Raw genomic sequence first — 17561 nt, 5'->3', positions numbered from 1 at the left:
CGGGAAATCGGGGGTGCTTCCAGGCACAGCGCCCACGCAAAGCTCAATCTAGGGGAAAGGGCTGGCGGCCCCTCCTCGCCGCCGCTCGCCACAGCTCCGGGGCTGGGGTCCGAGGGACGGGAAGAGGCAGGAGGGACTTGGGGGAGCCTAGAAACAGCCCAGGGAGCGTCTGTAAAGTGCAGTCCCTTTAAGGGGCGAAAGGGCGCCGGGCCGCTCCCTGCGGCCGAGGGGGTTCCCCGCCCACAGAGCTCACCCCACCTTCCCGCCTGGGCGGATTCCGAGGCCCCCGGGCGCGAGGCCCGAGTGACAGCCTCCTCCTCTTTGGAGGCGGGGAGTCCCGGCGCTCGGAATCGTCCCTGCCCCTAGGGGGAGCTGGGAGTCAACGCCCAGGGAGCGTTAACTGCGCGGCGTGGGAGTCCCGGCCGCCTGGTCCCCTGGGGAGATGGCAAAGGAATTGGGCCTCAGAGGCATCGACTCTTGGGTTCCTTAGGACTTGGCGCCCGAAGAGGGGAGAACCGCGCTTCTGTTTTACTGCCTGGAAAAGGGGTTTCAGGTGGAACAGAAAGGCTGAGGCCACTCCAGCGAGAGTAGAAGCGAGGCAGACCTTCGGGGAGGGGGACTATTCTTGATGGTTCAGGGATTTTGTGCTTTCCTGTTTCCGTTTCCCTGCTCTTTTGGATAAGAAGTGAATTAGCATTTATTTATCATTTTCAGACTCTATTTTAAGTAGCAGCTTGGAGCCTGTGTCCCACCCCCAATTGGGTTGGTCTGTCAGGTCACTCCTATAGGTGCTCAATAAATACTTTAGGAATGATTTTTTTTTTTTTTAAGTCTCAAGTGCCAGGCTCTGCGTTAAAGTGCTTTATTTATGTCCGTTGCAAGGTTGGTGTCCCCATTTTATAGTTGAGAACCCTGAGATCTGGAGGTTAATCACTTGTGCAAACTAGGAGACAGCAGGTCCCTACAGAACCAGGGTTGGCCTGCTTCCAGAACTCCATCTTGTGCCTCCACACACCGCCCCCGCCCCCCACTGGTCCAGCAGGCCAGTCTGCCCCACTCATTCCACCCTCGGCCGTGCCCTGGGTGGGAGCTCATCCAGAGGTCTTCTCCTCCTGATCCTCTTCAGGAAGCCCATACAGAAAGTGTTGGTGGGAACCGTGGGCCAGACAGGTGGCTCCATGGGTGATGAGACAGGTCCAGGCCTGGAGGAGTGGTGACCATGAGTAGGGGAGAGGACAAGACCTTTGGGGAAGCCCCAGTGAATCCCCCCTAAGCCCTCCATCTGTTGTCTCTTCTCCTTGCCTCCCCCATCCCCAAGGCGCCCGCTGACCCAACAGTACCAGGTAGGTGGTGAGGCCCAGGTAGACTGCGGCCAGCAGTGCCACAAGGCTGAAGTAGGCAGGGTGGGGTAGGCTGGGCAAGTAGCTGACCACAAAGTAGAGGTTGATGGCACAGATCAGCACCATGATGGAAGAAGTGCAGGCCTTGCTCACCCTTGGGCACAAGAGGGAGGCTCAGGATTGGCTGCATCTCCTCCAGTGCCCACAGCCAGCCTGGAGCTAAGGTGGGGGGTGGATACACAAAGCCAGCTTCCCAGGGCTGTGGGCCCTGGAGCAGACCCCTGGCCAACTTCTGCCTCCTGGGCCCTCCAGGCACCACACTGGCAGGATTTGGCAAAAGCAGAGTCTGAGGTGAGGGGGAGGAGCTCAAGCTCTAGAAACAGCCCCTGGCCCAGGATTCCAGTCCTGGCTCCTCCACTTGCTAGCTAGCTGTGTGACCCTGGGCAAGTTTCTTAACCTCTCTGACCTTATCTGGATAGTGGGAATAATGGGAATTCCTACCTCTTGGTGGTTGTGAGGATCAAGTGTGGTAATGTAAGTCCAGTGCTGGGGTTGGGGAGTACTCACGGGCCATTGGTGAACTCCTGCATCAGGGTGGGCATGCTGGTGAACGTGAGGATGGGCAGCACAGCGAAGGGAAGCTGGGGAGAATTGGGAGGAGGGGGCTGAGGGACCCTGCCCTTAGAATACAGTAAGGAGGGGAGGAGCAGGCCGGGGCTCCAGTCACCCTCTGCCTCACTGTGCACCCTTGGGAAAGTCCCCTAACCACTCTGAGCCTCAATTTCTCCACTTCTATGCCTTCCAGGGTTGTAGGGGCTCCAAAGCAGGAGAAAGTGTTTGGAGGCTCTGGCCCCAGGCTGCCTGAGCTTGTATCCCAGCTCTGCCACTGGTCACTTAACTGCATGCATCAGTTTTCCCATCTGCAAAATGGGGATAATGGTGGTTCCTACCCCCTGGGGTGGCTGTGGGGAGTACATGAGGCTTGTAGACAAGGTGTGTTTAGAATAGTGCCTGGGAGGTAGGGGAGGCTCCGTAGGGGGATTGCTGTGGTTCTTGTTTGGCTCCACAGGGGGAAGGAGGTGATAGGGCCCGTGGGCTCACCAGCAGGCTCTGCAGCACGTTGAGCAGGTCGTTGAGGCCTGACAGGTCCCGGAGGTCCCTGAAGACTGCCACGAGCATGGTGGGCAGGATGGCACAGGAGCGAGTGAGCAGGACTCGGGCGAAGCGTGACCACCGCAGCTTCAGGAAGCCCTGGGGGGTGGGGTGGGCACCTTGGTGGTGGGGTGCAGGACTGCGTTCCAAGGGAGGGACCCTCTATCCTCCCTCAGCCCATCTCATGCCTGGAGGAACACTCTGTTTTTCCATCTTTGAAATGGGGGCAGCTCTGTCCATAGTTGGTGGTGAGGGGATAGATGGGGGGAAATTAGGGGGGATTCCCCTCCCGCAGCTGATTGCTGAAGACTAAACCGTGTTGGAGAAAAGGCTCCTATTAGTCCTGGGTCTACAGTCTCGAGCCTCACCTCGCTGAATCTCAGTTTTCTCATCTGTAAAGTGGGGCTTATAAGGGCACCCGTTGGGCTGCCTTAAGGATCAAGGAAGCGGACGTCCGAGCCCCGAGTAGTGTGCCTTGTCCTCAGACCCCTGCCCGCCCCGGCCCGCCCCAGCCCGCCCCAGCCCCACCTCCATCACAAACTGTCCCGCGTAGGTGCCGGTCATGGTGGAGCTCTGCCCGGCGGCCAGCAGACCCACCGCCCAGATGTAGAGGGCTGCGGGACCAAAGAGGCAGCCCAGGATCACGCCCTGGAGGGGGGGGTGTGGTCAGACCCATGGACCCGCCCCTTCTCACGCAGGCTCTGCCCCTGAGGTGGGCGTGGCGAGGAGCCCCGCTGGGTAGAGCCCTTCCACGCCCGCCCTGCCTCGCGCTTACTCCTTGGTAAATGTCCACCGCCACTGTAAGGTTGTTCATGGGGAAGATCTTGGCGTAGTCGTGGAGGCTGCTGTTAGCACAGACGTTGAACTGCGGGCACCGGGCAGTAGGAAGGAGATGTGAAGCGCACACTCAGTGTTAGAAAATCAGACCTCCAAGCCTTGACCAAGGGTTGAAAACTGGTGGCCCGCGGGCTGCATCCAGCCAGACATATTTTGTTTGGCTAACAAATTTTTTTTTCTTTAGTGTGAATTGGTTGACAACATTTACAAATGAGAAGATTTAACATGAGACCCTGGTTTCCAGCTGCTCTTGGATTGTAAGAGCTGGCATTACCACAGAGAGACAATTGGCCGTCAGTGACTCAAGCTGCCCCACAGGCCCTTCTCCCTTACATGGGACCCACTTCCCACAGCTCTGTGACTCGGCTGGTCTCAAAGGCAATGTGTTACTGCGGTTTGCCATCCTATTTAGACCTCTCTCCTTATGCTAAGGAGCAGAGACCCAGGGAGGGCTATGACCTCACAAGGTCACACAGCAAGGCAGTGGCAGTGCCCATGTCCCCGGAGGCTTGGCCAGTCTGTCCCATCCCCACCCAACCCTGTCAGCGTTCAGTAAGCGCCCAACACTGGCTAGCAGTTGTTAGAGCCTTGGGACAGAGACTCACTCAAAAACTGAGACAGGCACAGTCCCAGATCCCAGAGAGCCAGGGAGGAGCTGGCCGGCTCCTTAGCTTTCAGAGTCCACTCAAATGTCACCTCCTCCAAGAGGCCTCTCCTGACCACCTGGCCTAATGTAGTAGCCCCTCCCTCACCACACCCCCAATTATGTTTCATCAACCCCTTTATTTCCTTCACAACATCGTTCATGTTTTCCTTTGAAACCGATCAACTGATTGGTTGATTTGTTTCCTGTTTGCTCACTGCCTCCGAATTTAATCTGCAAGAGGGCAAGGTCTCTGTATCATTGACTGCTGTATCCCTAGGGCCTAAGACACTGGCTGATACATAATAAATGCTCAGTAAATCTTTGCTGAATGAATGAATGACAGTTTATCTACTAATAATGAAGATTAGCACTAGAAACTCAAGAAAAGAAATTGACTGCCTGCATATTCCTAACCCCATGCTCATGCTTAGGCAGACACCCCCTCCCAGAATGCCCTCTCTGCAGTTTGCTGGGCAAATCCTGCCCATCCTTCAAGGCGCAGCTGGAATGCTGGATCCTCCAAGACTCAGCTCCTCTCCCCAGTCACCTCCCCTGGACGTCTGTGCCTTGTAGCCCCTGGCGTGGGGCTGACCACATGCAAGCCTACATGTGGCGTGTCTCCCCAGTGGGGTGGGGAAGGGGCTCCCAGCCAGAGGCCAGGGTCGCAGACTCCCTCCCCTACCAGTGCCTGGAATGCAGGACAGAGACTCGAAGGGCTTAGCTGCACTGTTTGGAGTTCCCAGCAAAGCCTGAAGGGCATGTGCGTATGGGGTGTGCCTCACCGCAGCCTGGTTGGTTTGCTGGTAGAAGGCTTGCCCAAAGACAGCCACAACAAAGAGGTTGATGAAGAAGGAGACAGACAGGGCGATGGCGGCTTCAATCAGGAAGTACATGTTGGCTTCTCGGATATCTGCCCGGCGGGCCCGGTCTATCTCTCGAGACTGAAAGTCAAAGGGAGGGAAGCACCAAAGTCCCTCAGAGTCATCCCAACATTCTCTACCCTCACACCTCTACCTATGTTCCCCCCAAACCCCAGTACTTTCTAAAGCCCCCTACATGGCCGTCTGGGATAGGCCTTTGTTTCTGCCTCAGGGCCTTTGCACTTGCCAGTCCCTCTGCTTAGAATCTCTTCTCCCCTGGTCTTCCTTCCCATCCTTCATGTTTCAAAGGCCTTTGCTGACTCCTTTTCTAAAGAAGCCCCCTCCTCAGTCATTCTCCATCATACTTCTCTGTTTTGTTTCCTTCAGAGCAACTTTCACAATCCATTTCTTTCCTTTATTGTTTACTTGTGCATGGTCTGTCTCTCCTACTAGAATGCATGCTCTAAGAAGGCAGAGGACTTATCTGTCTTTTCATCACTGACCCCCAGCTCCCAGCACACAGTAGACCCTCTATTATTATATATTGAATAAAGAGTGATTCACTTCCCCCCTAAATTCACATTTGGGAGCCAAAGGGGCGGGGCTCCAGCCTTGGGGGCGGAGCCAGTGTGGCTCTTAGGGAGAGAGCATGTCTCCCTGCCCTCCAGTCTGCTCACCTTGACCAGGGCTGAGTGCAGGTAGATGTTGTGGGGCATGATGATGGCGCCAATGATGCCCACGGCCTGCAGCAGCTCGGGCTGGCCGCAGCCAGGGCACAAGGGCAGGAACAGGCCCCGAAGAAGTGCTCCCTGAGCAGGACGTGCCACCACATACTGTGGAGAGGAGCCTCGTCAGGCTCCGCTCCACCCCTGAGCAGCCATTCTCACCCTCCACCCCAACCGTGGCCGCTCGGGAGCATGGCTAAGGTCCGCTCCCCCCCTCCCCTCAGGCTCTGCAGGGGGCAGAGTGGGGTGGCCTTGGTGTGGGGACATGGTACGGCTTCCCACCTCATAGCCGAAGGTCAAGGCCATAATGGTAATAAGAAATCCAAAAAAGGCTTCCAGCTTCCGCAACCCTAGGGGGAGAACAAAGGGGCAGAGCCAAAAAACCACAATTGTAACATAAGCAATTATTAATGGCTGGTATCTTGAGCACTTTGTTCCAGGCACTGTGCCAAGCGCTTAACATATAGCGCTCAGTGTAGCCTCGCCACAGCCCTGTGGCCTCTGTGCCATTATCCGCATGTTATAGATGAAGAAACAGAAGTCTAAGTAACTTGCTCAAGGCCATACAGTCAGAGTGAGGTTGCTAGGAGCACTTCTCCCAATTCAGCAGAGCATCAATCAGCTCCTACATTCATTGCCAGTCCCCCCCCCCTCGCCAAGTCCCCTATGGGATGAGAGGCACACCCACCGTAGTTATCGAGGAAGAGGAAGAAGAATGTGTCCACGATGGTGATGAGGACACCACCCCAGAGTGGGATTCTGAAACCAGAGTGGCCTGCGTCAGCCCCGCCCGGTCCAGGAGTCTGGAACTCCCTCCTCAGGGCTGGAGACTGTAGAATGGGGCCTCCCGGGAGCAGGCACTCAAGTGGCCCCAGACAGCTAAGGGAGAGGGGAGTGGGAGTGTGCTAGAGACGGGAAAATGGCGCATACACGCTAGGAAGGGCCAAGCTGTGTGGAGGACCAGCATGGTAGGGAGCTTGGGGCTGCAGTCCTGAAGGCTGCATGGTGCTGACATCTGGGTGATTTGAGACAAGTCACTTTACGTATCTGGGTCTCCATTTCCCCATCTGGCAAATTGGGCAATAGCTCTGAGTCAGAGGTGACTGGAGGATGAAGTGGACGCAGGGAAATAGAAGGCCTGGGGAGGAAGAAGCAGCTGTTCCCAGCCCTGGACTGAAGAGCTGGGGCCCCTCCGGAGTACCGTCCAGCTGAGAGCAGATTGAATGCAATAGCTGTGCCAATGACTTCCTGCATGTCTGAACCCACGATGGCTAGCTCGATGGTCAGCCAGAGAAGGATGCGGGGCACCTAGGGGGAGGTAATCCCGTCATTAAGCCTGGACCAATTATTTGTCTGTTGTCTCAGCCCTACACTGACTGACCTTTCTGTACCTGGCTCTATACTCCTGGGCTGGAAGCCTGCAAACTACATTTGCAAGTCGGCCTTGCCAGCGGGCTTCCGGTTAGGTTTTCATGGTGTAAAATTAATCAACAGAAACTTCAATTAAATAGAGTCGGGATATGAGAAGGGGAAGCTCCCACGCCCTGCGAAGATAGCAGAGCCCAACAGGAAGAAGAAAGACTCCTCTTCATTCCCCGGCAAGGACTCAGCCACTGAAAAGCCATGGACTCTTTGTTTACTACCGGCCTCCCAACTTTCCTTTCCCCTCCAAAAAAGTGTTCTCCCTTTGCCGTGCGGAGACCTGCACGTGGCTCCCCATGGCTGCAGACTCCCCAGTTATGATTCTCTGCTGATCCTGAATAAGCCCATCTTTGCTGGAGAAATATCTAGCAGTCTATTTGTTTTAGGTCAACAGTAGGAAATAGTTAAAGGAAATGGAAAGGCAGGGAGACATCATTTTTATCCCCCGCTTCTGGAGCTGGCACCAGCAAGGGCACCAGGCAATATGGGCTCCAGTCAGCAGTGGCGGCAGTGTTTCTAGAAGCTTGGCAGCGAATGATGATCCCTGGGCTCCTGTCCAGCAGCTTTCTGATCTCTGGGTAACACCTCCTTCCCTTGCTCCTTCAGCTCTTTCAACACCTTTGTAACTACATCCCTGCATTAGATACCTTTGAAATATCTAGTGGCGTAATTTCTGTTTGTCTGCCTGGACACTGACGACAGCCAAGTCCCCAGTGTCCACCGCAGCCAATGATTATCCTGAGCCAATGCCCACCTGCTTTTCACCTTGGGCAAGTCACCTCTCCAGGGGCTTCCTGTCCAGGTGCACCAAGCTCACCTTAGGGTAGTAGAGATGGCAGACCTCGCCCAAGTCCTTGCCTGTCACCACGCCCAGCCGGGCAGCAAGTCGCTGGCAGAGCAAGCCCAACACGGTGGCCCACAGCAGTACCCAGAGCAGCTGTGAGAAGCCAGGAAGAGACCGTCAGCCAGAGGGACCAGTCTCTGATAAGCCCTGAGCTGCTGGGACCCTCTAACCAAGGACACCCTCTGGGGAGCGAATGGGGGAGACAGAGCTAGAAGACTCCTCCCACTCCCGCAGGGCTGCCTTGGGGGCCCTTTTGTGGTCCATGTGAACTTAACACCTGTTCCCAGGAACACTGGCCATGCATGCCCCTCTGGGGAAACGTGGCAAGCTGGGGGTCTCCACCCACTTAGCCTGGTCACCCCCTCCCCACTGTGCCCCGACTCAATCACTTTGAATCCAGCCACAGCCCCAGCCTGAAGGTCCGACTCGATGTTTCCTGGGTCCAGGAAAGCGATGCTCATAAGGAAGCCGGGCCCCGTGAAGGCCCACAGCTTCCGCAGGCTGAATGCGCCCTGTGGAGGGAAGTGGAGTGAGGGATCTTGGACACAGGGTTGGGGACAGCTGGCCGTGGCCAGCCCCCAGGTGAGCCCCTCTGGGCTCATGGGCCCAGGCTGGCCAGCCCTGCCCTCCATTCCCCATTCCTGGAGCTGCCATCCCCGGGGGTGGGGGGTGGGGTGGGGGGGGTTAGTGGAGCACAGGGGGTGGGAGGAAGTCGGGATTTGCTGAGTCACGGCAGATCAGCTTTCTGGATTGGTCAGGTTCTGTGGTCTACACTTGACCAGCCTTCCTCAGGCAGGCCCTGAGTCAGCAGATCCTCAGAGCCCAGAGGGGAGCTTTCCTGGGTCAGGCCTCCCTGGGCCAGCTCCTCCCTGCCCAGTCCCTTCTCAGACCACCAGGCCTCCTCTCTGGAGCCCACTGAGCCTAGGGTCTCCCCACCCCTATTCCGGAGGTTGGCCTGGCAGCCTGGGCATCTGCTAAAGATTCTGGGAATGCAGGGTGATACTCTCTTAGGAGCCAGCCGGCAGGCTCCACATCTCCCGATGCCCTTGTCTGCGTCCTTTCCTTAAATGTTACAACAAATCCTTGAGGCTCCAACCGGAATTCACCCCAGGTCCCTTTCCCTTCCTAGGAAAGCTGAGATTCATCTGGAAAGCCACTTGGTAATTTTTAGACAAATATTAAGTGCCCCAGCTAAGCACTGGGGACAGAAGCAGGAAGGCAGCAGTTGCCATTGTCCATCACTGCTGCTCAGAGCTGGAAGGGACTTGCCATGGTCTGCAGGAGACCCGCCTACCCCTGTGAGATCCCATATGATCTTGTCCATCCTGAAAGACCCCAGGAAGTTTCCAGCATTCTCACCGGTTCTGCATCTGGGATGGGGATCTTCTTGCTCAGGTAGGTCCCTCCGGGAGGCTCTTGCTGTAACCCTGGGTTGGGTGGGCTGGAGATGGAGCCATATCTGGTCCTGCTGAGCTTTGGGGGGCCCGTGTCACCTGCAAGGGGCCCCATGAGCCTTGGTGAGTGACCTGCCTCTTTCTGGTGGCCCAGGATTAAAGCCATCTGTCCTCTTCCCCCACCTCCTCTTGGCAAAGTGGAGAAACGAAGGCCCAACTGAACAGGAGGCCTCCTTGACTCCCATCTTGGGTCCACCGCCTCCACCCCGGACCAAACATTACAGAAGATGTGTGAGAAGCGGGGCCTTCAGGATTACCCTCCTTCCATGTGAGTGCAGAGATTCCCAGACCCAGATCTCTCTCGTCACGGAGGATGTGGAGAGGGACATGGGTTCTGAGGAGGGAAAGCTGGCCCTGCCGTGTGTGCCCCTTGGCCTCATCCCTGCCACCTCCAGCAGCCAAGGAAGCTCCAGGAGCTCCAGATCCACAGAGATGAGGCAAGGGGGCACTCTGCCCTTGGGGATGTGAAGAACCCAGCCCCAGGCTGGTGTCCTTGCCCCCCTGACTCTCCCCCCCCCCACCCCCATTCAGGCTCTGTCCCTGGAGGGGCCACTCACCTGTCATGAGGACCGCAGGCTCAGGCACTCTGCACAAGTGGTGTGCTGGGCAGCCCTTCTGGCCACGCTTCCTCTCTGGGTGCTGGTGAGTGCGTGAGTCCACACCCTCTCACCCATCCTCAGCTGAGCTGGGCTGTCCTCACACACACGGAGCATTGTGAAACACTTTCCAAAGGCAGAAGTGGCCGGCTCTGGTGGAAGGGTCTGGGTGACCACAGTATGGTCATTTTTTTCCCCTCCTGGCCTGAGTCCCACAACTCCTCTGGCTCCCTTCCAGGCACCCGGAGTTGTGTGCGTCCCAAGTTAGCTCTGATTTCAGACACTTCCTGCCACTTGGGCATTCATGTCTAGATCACGTGACTGCCCCCTGCCTCCCCCTTCTCTCACCCTGCACAAACAGTCAGACCCTTCTCCTTTTCATTCTTGAGTCCCATGGCCAGTGGTTGGCCTAATGGGAGGAAGGGAGTTCTGATGCCTACCTCGACCTCAGTTTCCCACTGAGTGCCTCAGAGGAAAAGACCTTCCAGGCACGGCCACAGGGACATGCATTGAAGATTCAGGCCAAAGAGATCCTCAGAAGAAAAGGGCTGGAATTCTGGTCCTTGTTCTGCCACCGATCCACTTGACATTGTCACCAGATCATGTCCTGTCTCTGATCTTGTTTCTTCTGTTAAAGGAAGGGCTCAGACTAGCTAAGTGGTTAAAAGTTTAGGTGTCCAAGGAGGCCAGGCAGGTAAGATGAACTATGAGACAGGTTGGGAATGAGAAAAATAGTACCAGCTCTGGACTTCCCTGGTGATTTAGTGGTTAAGACTCCGTGCTTCCACTGCAGGGGGCACGGGTTTGATCCCTGGTTGGGGAAGTTCCGCATGCTGCCGCAGTGCAGCCAAAAAAAAAAAGTGAAAAATAGTGCCAGCTCAGTGCTGAATGACAAAAGATGCTAAGCCTCAGTTGCGGGGGTGGGTACGGTAATAGGGAGTGGTGGACTGTAGCAAAACAAAGGTCATAAACTCTGTCTGAAGAGGGCAGTGCTTACAGAGTTCCAGCCAATTGTCATGTGGAAATGTGGGTCCACTGTCACCATGTCCTCTGACTTGTCAAGGATGCTGGAAAATGTGTGCAACATATGCTTTTTGAATACTAGGCTAAAATTTTTTGAAAACATTGTGTAATCTAAACATACATTTCTATGGGCTGGATTCCACTTGAGGGTGACCAATCTATAACCTCTAGACCCTTACAGCTCCCAATCTCTTCTCCTTGCCAACTGCCAGCTCCTTTATCCCCCCACTTACCTCCCTCAGAGTTTTCTCCCTGCCATGCCCTGTAGCCTTTCTTTTCTGCCAAGAAGATTCAGACCTTGAATTGTCATGGGGTTTCCAACTCCAAAGTCTGCGACTTCAGGACTCAGAGAAAATTGGGACTGGTTCTCACATCCAGACCTGATCTGGGATATGATGTATCCCCATGTTGAGTCAAAAACTTGAGCCAAAGCTTAGGAAACCAAGGTGGGGGGAGGCAGCCAATTTCCTGGCTCCTGGCTGATTGAAGAGGCTAGAGGGACAGGAGAGGTGTGGGTGTGGGTAGGGGGCTGAATGGTGGGTCAGAGAGGAGGAAGAAGCACTGGGGTTTGTCTCTCACTGTGCAATCCTGTTGCTCGAGGTACGGTCACCATCCTTGACCTCTAGGGTTTACACAGGTTTGCAGTCGCTACCTTGGACTCACGTGGTGGTGGCTGTGGGGTGGTGCTGGGGTAGGATGCTGTGATGGTTTAATTTTTTGTGTCAGTTTGACTGGGCCATGGGGTGCCCAGTAATTTGGTCAAACATTCTGGGTATGTCTGTGAGGGTGTTTTTGGAGGAGATTAATATTTAATCAGTAGACTAAGTAAATCTGATTTCCCTCCCTAATGGTGTATCATCCAACCAGTTGAAGACCTGAAGAGAACAAAAGGCTGAGTAAGGGAGAATTCTCTCTCCCTGAGGACTACTTTTGAACCAGGACACTGATCTTCTCCTGTCTTCAGACTTGGGTTGGACTAGAACTTACACCATTGGCCCACCTGTTTCTCAGGCCTTCAGACTCGGACTGGGATTATATATGCCATTGGCTCTCCAGCTTGCAAATCTTGGGACTTCTTGGCCTCTATCCTCACATGAGCCAATTCCTTATTATCTATCTATCTATCTATCTACCTATCTATCTATCTATCTATCTATCATCTATATTTTCATTGGTTCTGTTTCTCTGGAGAACCCTGACTAAGACAGATGTCTTCCTCTTTGCATCTTTTGTGGGGCCTTCCCTGTAGTTAGGAACTCGGTGAGTATAACTGATTAATGACTGATCAATACCCTGCACAACCTCTGCCTTACAGAAGAGGCAGTATGTGTAATGGTTAAGAGCAGAGGTTTCTGGGCAGAGTGTCTACATGAGCCAGAGCTCCAGAAATCTGCGTAGTGGTCCCCTCGGATCTGGAGTTGCTGCTGAATACTAAACCCTGCATGCGTAGGGTGAAATTGCATGAAGCCCAATTTGCTCAAAATGGATCACAGACTTAAATGTAAATTTAAAACTGTAAAGCTTTTAGAAAAAAAGTAGGAGAGGGAATTCCCTGGTGGTCCAGTGGTTAGGACTCAGCGCTTTCACTGCCGTGGCTTGGGTTCCATTCCTGGTTGGGGAACGAAGATCCGCAAGCCACTTGGCGAGGCCAAAAAAAAAAAAAAAAAAATTGGAGAAAGTCTTCAGGATCTAGGACTCGACAAAGATTTGTTAGACTTGACACTTATAAAAGCATGATTTATAAAGGGAAAAATGATGAATTGGTCCTCATCAAAATTAAAAACTTTTGCTCTGTGAAGGACCCTGTTAAGAGAATGAAGAGACAAGCTAAAGATTCAGAGAAAATATTTGCAAACCACATATCTGACAAAAGACCAGTATCCAGAAATAGGGAAATCTCTTAAAACTCAAGAGTGAAAAACCAAACAATCCAATTAGAAATGGGAAGGGAGTTCCCTGGTGGTCTAGTGGTTAGGATTCGGTGCTTTCACTGCTGTGGCCCGGGTTCAATCCCTGGTCGGGGAACTGAGATCCCACAAGCCTCACGGCATGGTCAAAAAAACCAATCCAAAACAAAACACCAAACAAAAAAGAGATGGACAAAAGTCATGAACACACATTTCACCAAACAGGATGTACAGATAGCAAATAAATATATGAAAAGATGTTCAGCGTCATTAGCCATTAGGGAAATGCAAATTAAATCATAATGAGATATCACTACACAGCTATCAGAATAGCTAAGATAAAAAATAGTCACAATACCAAATGTTGGTGAGGATGTGGAGAAACTAGGTCGATCACTGATATGTTGCTGGTGGGAATGTAAAATGGTACAGCCACTCTGGAGATAGTTTGGAAATATCTTTAAAAATTAAAGATGCAGGAACTTCCCTGGCGGTCCAGTGGTTAAGACTTCGCCTTCCAATGCAGGGGGTGTGGGTTCGATCCCTGGTCGGGGAGCTGGGATCTCACATGCCTCACGGCCAAAAAAACAAACAAACATAAAAAACCCCATAAAGCAGAAGCAGTATTGTACAAATTCAATAAAAGACTTTAAAAATGGTCCACATCAAAAAAATCTTAAAAAAAAAATTAAAGATGCAACTACCATATGATTCAGCAACTGTACTCCTGGGCTTTTTTTTTCCCCAGAGAAATGATGATTTATGTTCACACAAAAATCTGTACACAAATTTTTAGAGCAGTTTTATTCATAATAGCTCAAACTGGAAACTACCCATACCATCCTTCAACGGGTGAATGGTTAACCAAACTATGGGACATCCATACCATAGAATATACTATGGTACTCATACCATATACTATGGTATACATTTATCCCAGAGAAATTAAAACTTGTGTTCATACAAAAACCTGTATATGAACGTTTATAGCAGCTTTATGTCTAATAGCCAAAAACTAGAATTAGCCTAGATGTCATTCAACAGGAGAATGGTAAAACTAACTGCAGTACAAACCACAGATTACTACTTAGCAGTGAAAGGAACAAACTACTGATACACCCAGTAACTTGGATGAATCTCTAGGAAGTCATGCTAAGTGAAAAAAGTCAATCTGAAAAGTTTACATGGTTTACTATTACATTATATAACATTTTTTGCAATGACAAAATTTTGGAAATGAAGGTCAGATTTACTACTTTTTTCCTTTTACTACTAAGTTGCAGCCAGTAGAGGTGGGTGAGGTCGGCGGTGGAGAGGGATGTAGGTGTGATTCTGAAAAGATAACTTGAAGGATCCTTGTGGTATTGGAACTGTTCCATATCTTGACCTTGGTGGAGGATACACAAACCTACACATATGACAAACTGAACAGAACTTAATACACACACATGAGTACAAGTAAAACTGGGGCTATCTGAAAAAGAGCAGTGGATTTTGTCAAGGTCAATATGCTGGTTGTATTTTTTTAATTTTTTTAAATTTTTGGCTGCATTGGGTCTTCATTGCTGTGTGTGGGCTTTCTCTAGTTGCGGCGAGCGGGGGCTACTCTTCGTTGTGGTGCACGGGCTTCTCATTGCGGTGGCTTCTCTTGTTGCAGAACACGGGCTCTAGGTGTGCGGGCTTCAGTAGTTGCAGTATGTGGGCTCAGTAGTTGTGGCTCATGGGTTCTAGAGCACAGGCTCAGTAGTTGTGGCGCATGGGCTTAGTTGCTCCGTGGCATGTGGGATCTTCCCGGACCGGGGATCGAACCCGTGTCCCCTGCATTGGCAGGCAGATTCTTTTTTTTTTTTTTTTTTTTAAAAGAGTTGCACTCAGTGCTACAACTTCTTTTTTTTTTTTTTAATTAATTAATTTATTTATTTATTTTATTTTTGGCTGTGTTGGGTCTTCGTTTCTGTGCGAGGGCTTTCTCTAGTTGTGGCAAGCGGGGGCCACTCTTCATCGCGGTGCGCGGGCCTCTCACCGCCGCGGCCTCTCCCGTTGTGGAGCACAGGCTCCAGATGCGCAGGCTCAGTAGCTGTGGCTCACAGGCCTAGCCGCTCCGCGGCATGTGGGATCTTCCCAGACCGGGGCACGAACCCGTGTCCCCTGCATTGGCAGGCGGATTCCCAACCACTGCGCCACCAGGGAAGCCCCTGGCAGGCAGATTCTTAACCACTGAGCCACCAGGGAAGTCCTATCCTGGTTGTGTTGAAAGTGGAGATTCAGATACTTGTACACCCGTGTTCAGACCAACACTTTTCACAATAGCCAAAAGGAGGAAACAACTCAAATGTCCATCAACAGATGAATAAATGAATGTGGTATATCCATACAATGGAATATTATTCAGCCTTAAAAAGAAATGAAATTCTGATATATTGCTATCATATGGATGAACCTTGAAAACATTATGCTAAGTGAAATAAGCAGTCACAAAAGGACAAATATTGTGTGATTCCACTTATATGAGGCAAATTTATAAAGACAGAAAGTAGAATGATAATTACCAGGGACCAGGGGATGAGGGGGAAAGGGGAGTTATTATTTAATGGGTACAGAGTTTTTGTCTGGGATGATAAAAATGTTCCGGAAACAGATGGTGGTGATGGTTGTTGGTTGTACAATAATGTGAATGTACTTAATGTTGCAGAATTGTGGTTAAAAGGGTACATTTTATGTATATTTTACCACCGAAAAATGTGGAAAAAATCCTGGTTGTAATATTGAATTTTTTAAAAAGATTTAATTCTATTTATTTTTGGCTGCGTAGGGTCTTCATTGCAGTGGCTTCTCTTGTTGCAGAGCATGGGCTCTAGGCACACAGGCTTCAGTAGATGTGGTACGCGGGCTCAGTAGTTGTGGCTCGCGGGCTCTAGAGCACAAGCTCAGTAGTTGCGGCGCCCGGGCTTAGTTGCTCCGTGGCATGTGGGATCTTCCTGGACCAGGAATCGAACCCATGTCCCCTGCATTGGCAGGCAGATTCTTATCCACTGCGCCACCAGGGAAGTCCCTGTAATATTGTATTATATTAACATTTTGTAAGATGTTACCATTGGGGCAAAGTGGGTAAAATGTACATGAGATCTCTCTGAATTATTTCTTACAACTACGTGTGAATCTGTAATTATCTCAATTTTTAAAGTGAAGGAAAAGGATGAGTCTTATTGAATGAATATTATACTTTAATAAAATTGATTAAAAAAAAATCCACCAGGGAAATTCCCTGGCGGTCCAGTGGTTAGGACTCAGGGCTTTCACTGCTGAGGGCCTGGGTTCAATCCCTGGTCGGGGAACTAAGATTCCGCAAGTCACGTGGCGTGGCCAAAAGAAAAAAAAAAATCCACCAGAGTCAGAGTCTCTGGAATCAAATGGCCTGGGTTTGAATCTTTCTTACTAGCTCGATGACTTGGGCAAGTTTCTTAGGCCCTCAGTGTCCTCACCTGTGAAGTAGGGGTGATGAAAATACCCCGAAGCATTTGTGTGAGGCCCAAGAAATGCGCCTAGCACAGCGCAATTAGCTGCTTTTGTAAACTGAGTTCCAAAATGTCACTGGTCACTGTCAGTTCTTCAGAACTCCAAATGCATTTTCTGTTACAAACATTGATGCACGTGGTGGTTTAATTCTCAGTCTCACCCACCAAAGGCTTTGGATGCACTGTAGCTCAAACATAGGGCATTTGTGATGATTAAATAACAAAGGATAGGGGTTCCATGGTGGCACAGTGGTTAAGAATCCACCTGCCAATGCAGGGGACACGGGTTCAAGCCCTGATCCAGGAAGATCCCAAATGCCGTGGAGCAACTAAGCCCATGCGCCACAACTACTGAGCCTATGCTCTAGAGCCTGTGAGCCACGACTACTGAAGCCCATGCACCTAGAGCCCGTGCTCTGCAACAAGAGAAGCCACTGCAATGGAGAGTAGCCCCGGCTCACTGCAACTAGAGAAAGCCTGCGTGCAGCAATGAAGACTCAATGCAGCCAAAAATAAATAAGTAAAATAAATAAATTTATTAAAAAAAAATAACAAAGGACAATTCTTATGCAATATATCATAAAACAAAATGAGGAAACGATCGAACTAAACAAGAATGGGTTTTTTTTGTGAATTTATTTATTTTATTTATTTATGGCTGAGTTAGGTCTTCGTTGCTGTGCACGGGCTTTCTCCAGTTGTGTTCAGCAGGGGCTACTCTTGGTTGCGGTGCGCAGGCTTCTCATTGCGGTGGTTTCTCTTGTTGCGGAGCACGGGCTCTAGGTGCACAGGCTTCAGTAGTTGTGGTACGTGGGCTCAGTAGTTGTGGCTCACGGGCTCTAGAGCACAGGCTCAGTAGCTGTGGCGCACAGGCTTAGTTGCTCCGCGGCATGTGGAATCTTCCTTGACCAGGGCTCGAACCCGTGTCCCCTGCACTGGCAGGCGGATTCTTAACCACTGTGCCACCAGGGAAGCCCCCAAGAACGGGTTTTAGTGGGAATGCTGGTGTTGGGGAAACAGCAGATTTAACCAAAAGAAGGGAGGAGCACGACAGAGATTCAGAAGGTCAAATCTGCACCTTCCAAGGACATTATCAGCCCTGTTTTTTTATTTTGTTGTCAAATGTCAAAATGTAAGACTCTTTTTTTAGGGCTCCATTGATCTATAGCATTGCTGTTAGTTTATTTGCTTGTATTATGGCTTCTGGTGGGAAGAAAAAGCGCAGAAACAGGCAGGCATT

The 17561-nt window shown here is 51.4% G+C and overlaps 1 protein-coding gene across 2 annotated transcripts; it reads right to left on the bottom strand.

The window, feature by feature from the left end:
* Positions 1-846: 846 nt before the first annotated feature.
* SLC11A1 (solute carrier family 11 member 1) lies at positions 847-9879 on the bottom strand. Of its 2 annotated transcripts, XM_059927413.1 has the most exons (15): positions 9838-9879; positions 9186-9319; positions 8216-8338; positions 7800-7919; positions 6762-6868; positions 6249-6319; positions 5843-5910; positions 5513-5668; positions 4758-4916; positions 3268-3357; positions 3021-3140; positions 2442-2591; positions 1908-1981; positions 1341-1494; positions 847-1202 (listed from the first exon to the last, which is right to left on the bottom strand). In XM_059927413.1, exons 1-15 carry the CDS (start codon positions 9842-9844, stop codon positions 1092-1094), a joined length of 1644 nt encoding a protein of 547 aa, XP_059783396.1. In that variant the 5' UTR covers positions 9845-9879; the 3' UTR covers positions 847-1091. The 2 variants fall into 2 exon arrangements, with proteins under 2 accessions (XP_059783396.1, XP_059783397.1); XM_059927414.1 differs by lacking the exon at positions 1341-1494.
* Positions 9880-17561: the final 7682 nt, after the last annotated feature.

This window comes from Balaenoptera ricei, chromosome 7, assembly GCF_028023285.1.
Source record: "Balaenoptera ricei isolate mBalRic1 chromosome 7, mBalRic1.hap2, whole genome shotgun sequence".
NCBI classification, from domain to species: Eukaryota; Metazoa; Chordata; class Mammalia; order Artiodactyla; family Balaenopteridae; genus Balaenoptera; species Balaenoptera ricei.
Note: the sequence above shows the minus strand (reverse complement) of the source record. Positions and strands in the feature narration are given on the sequence as shown.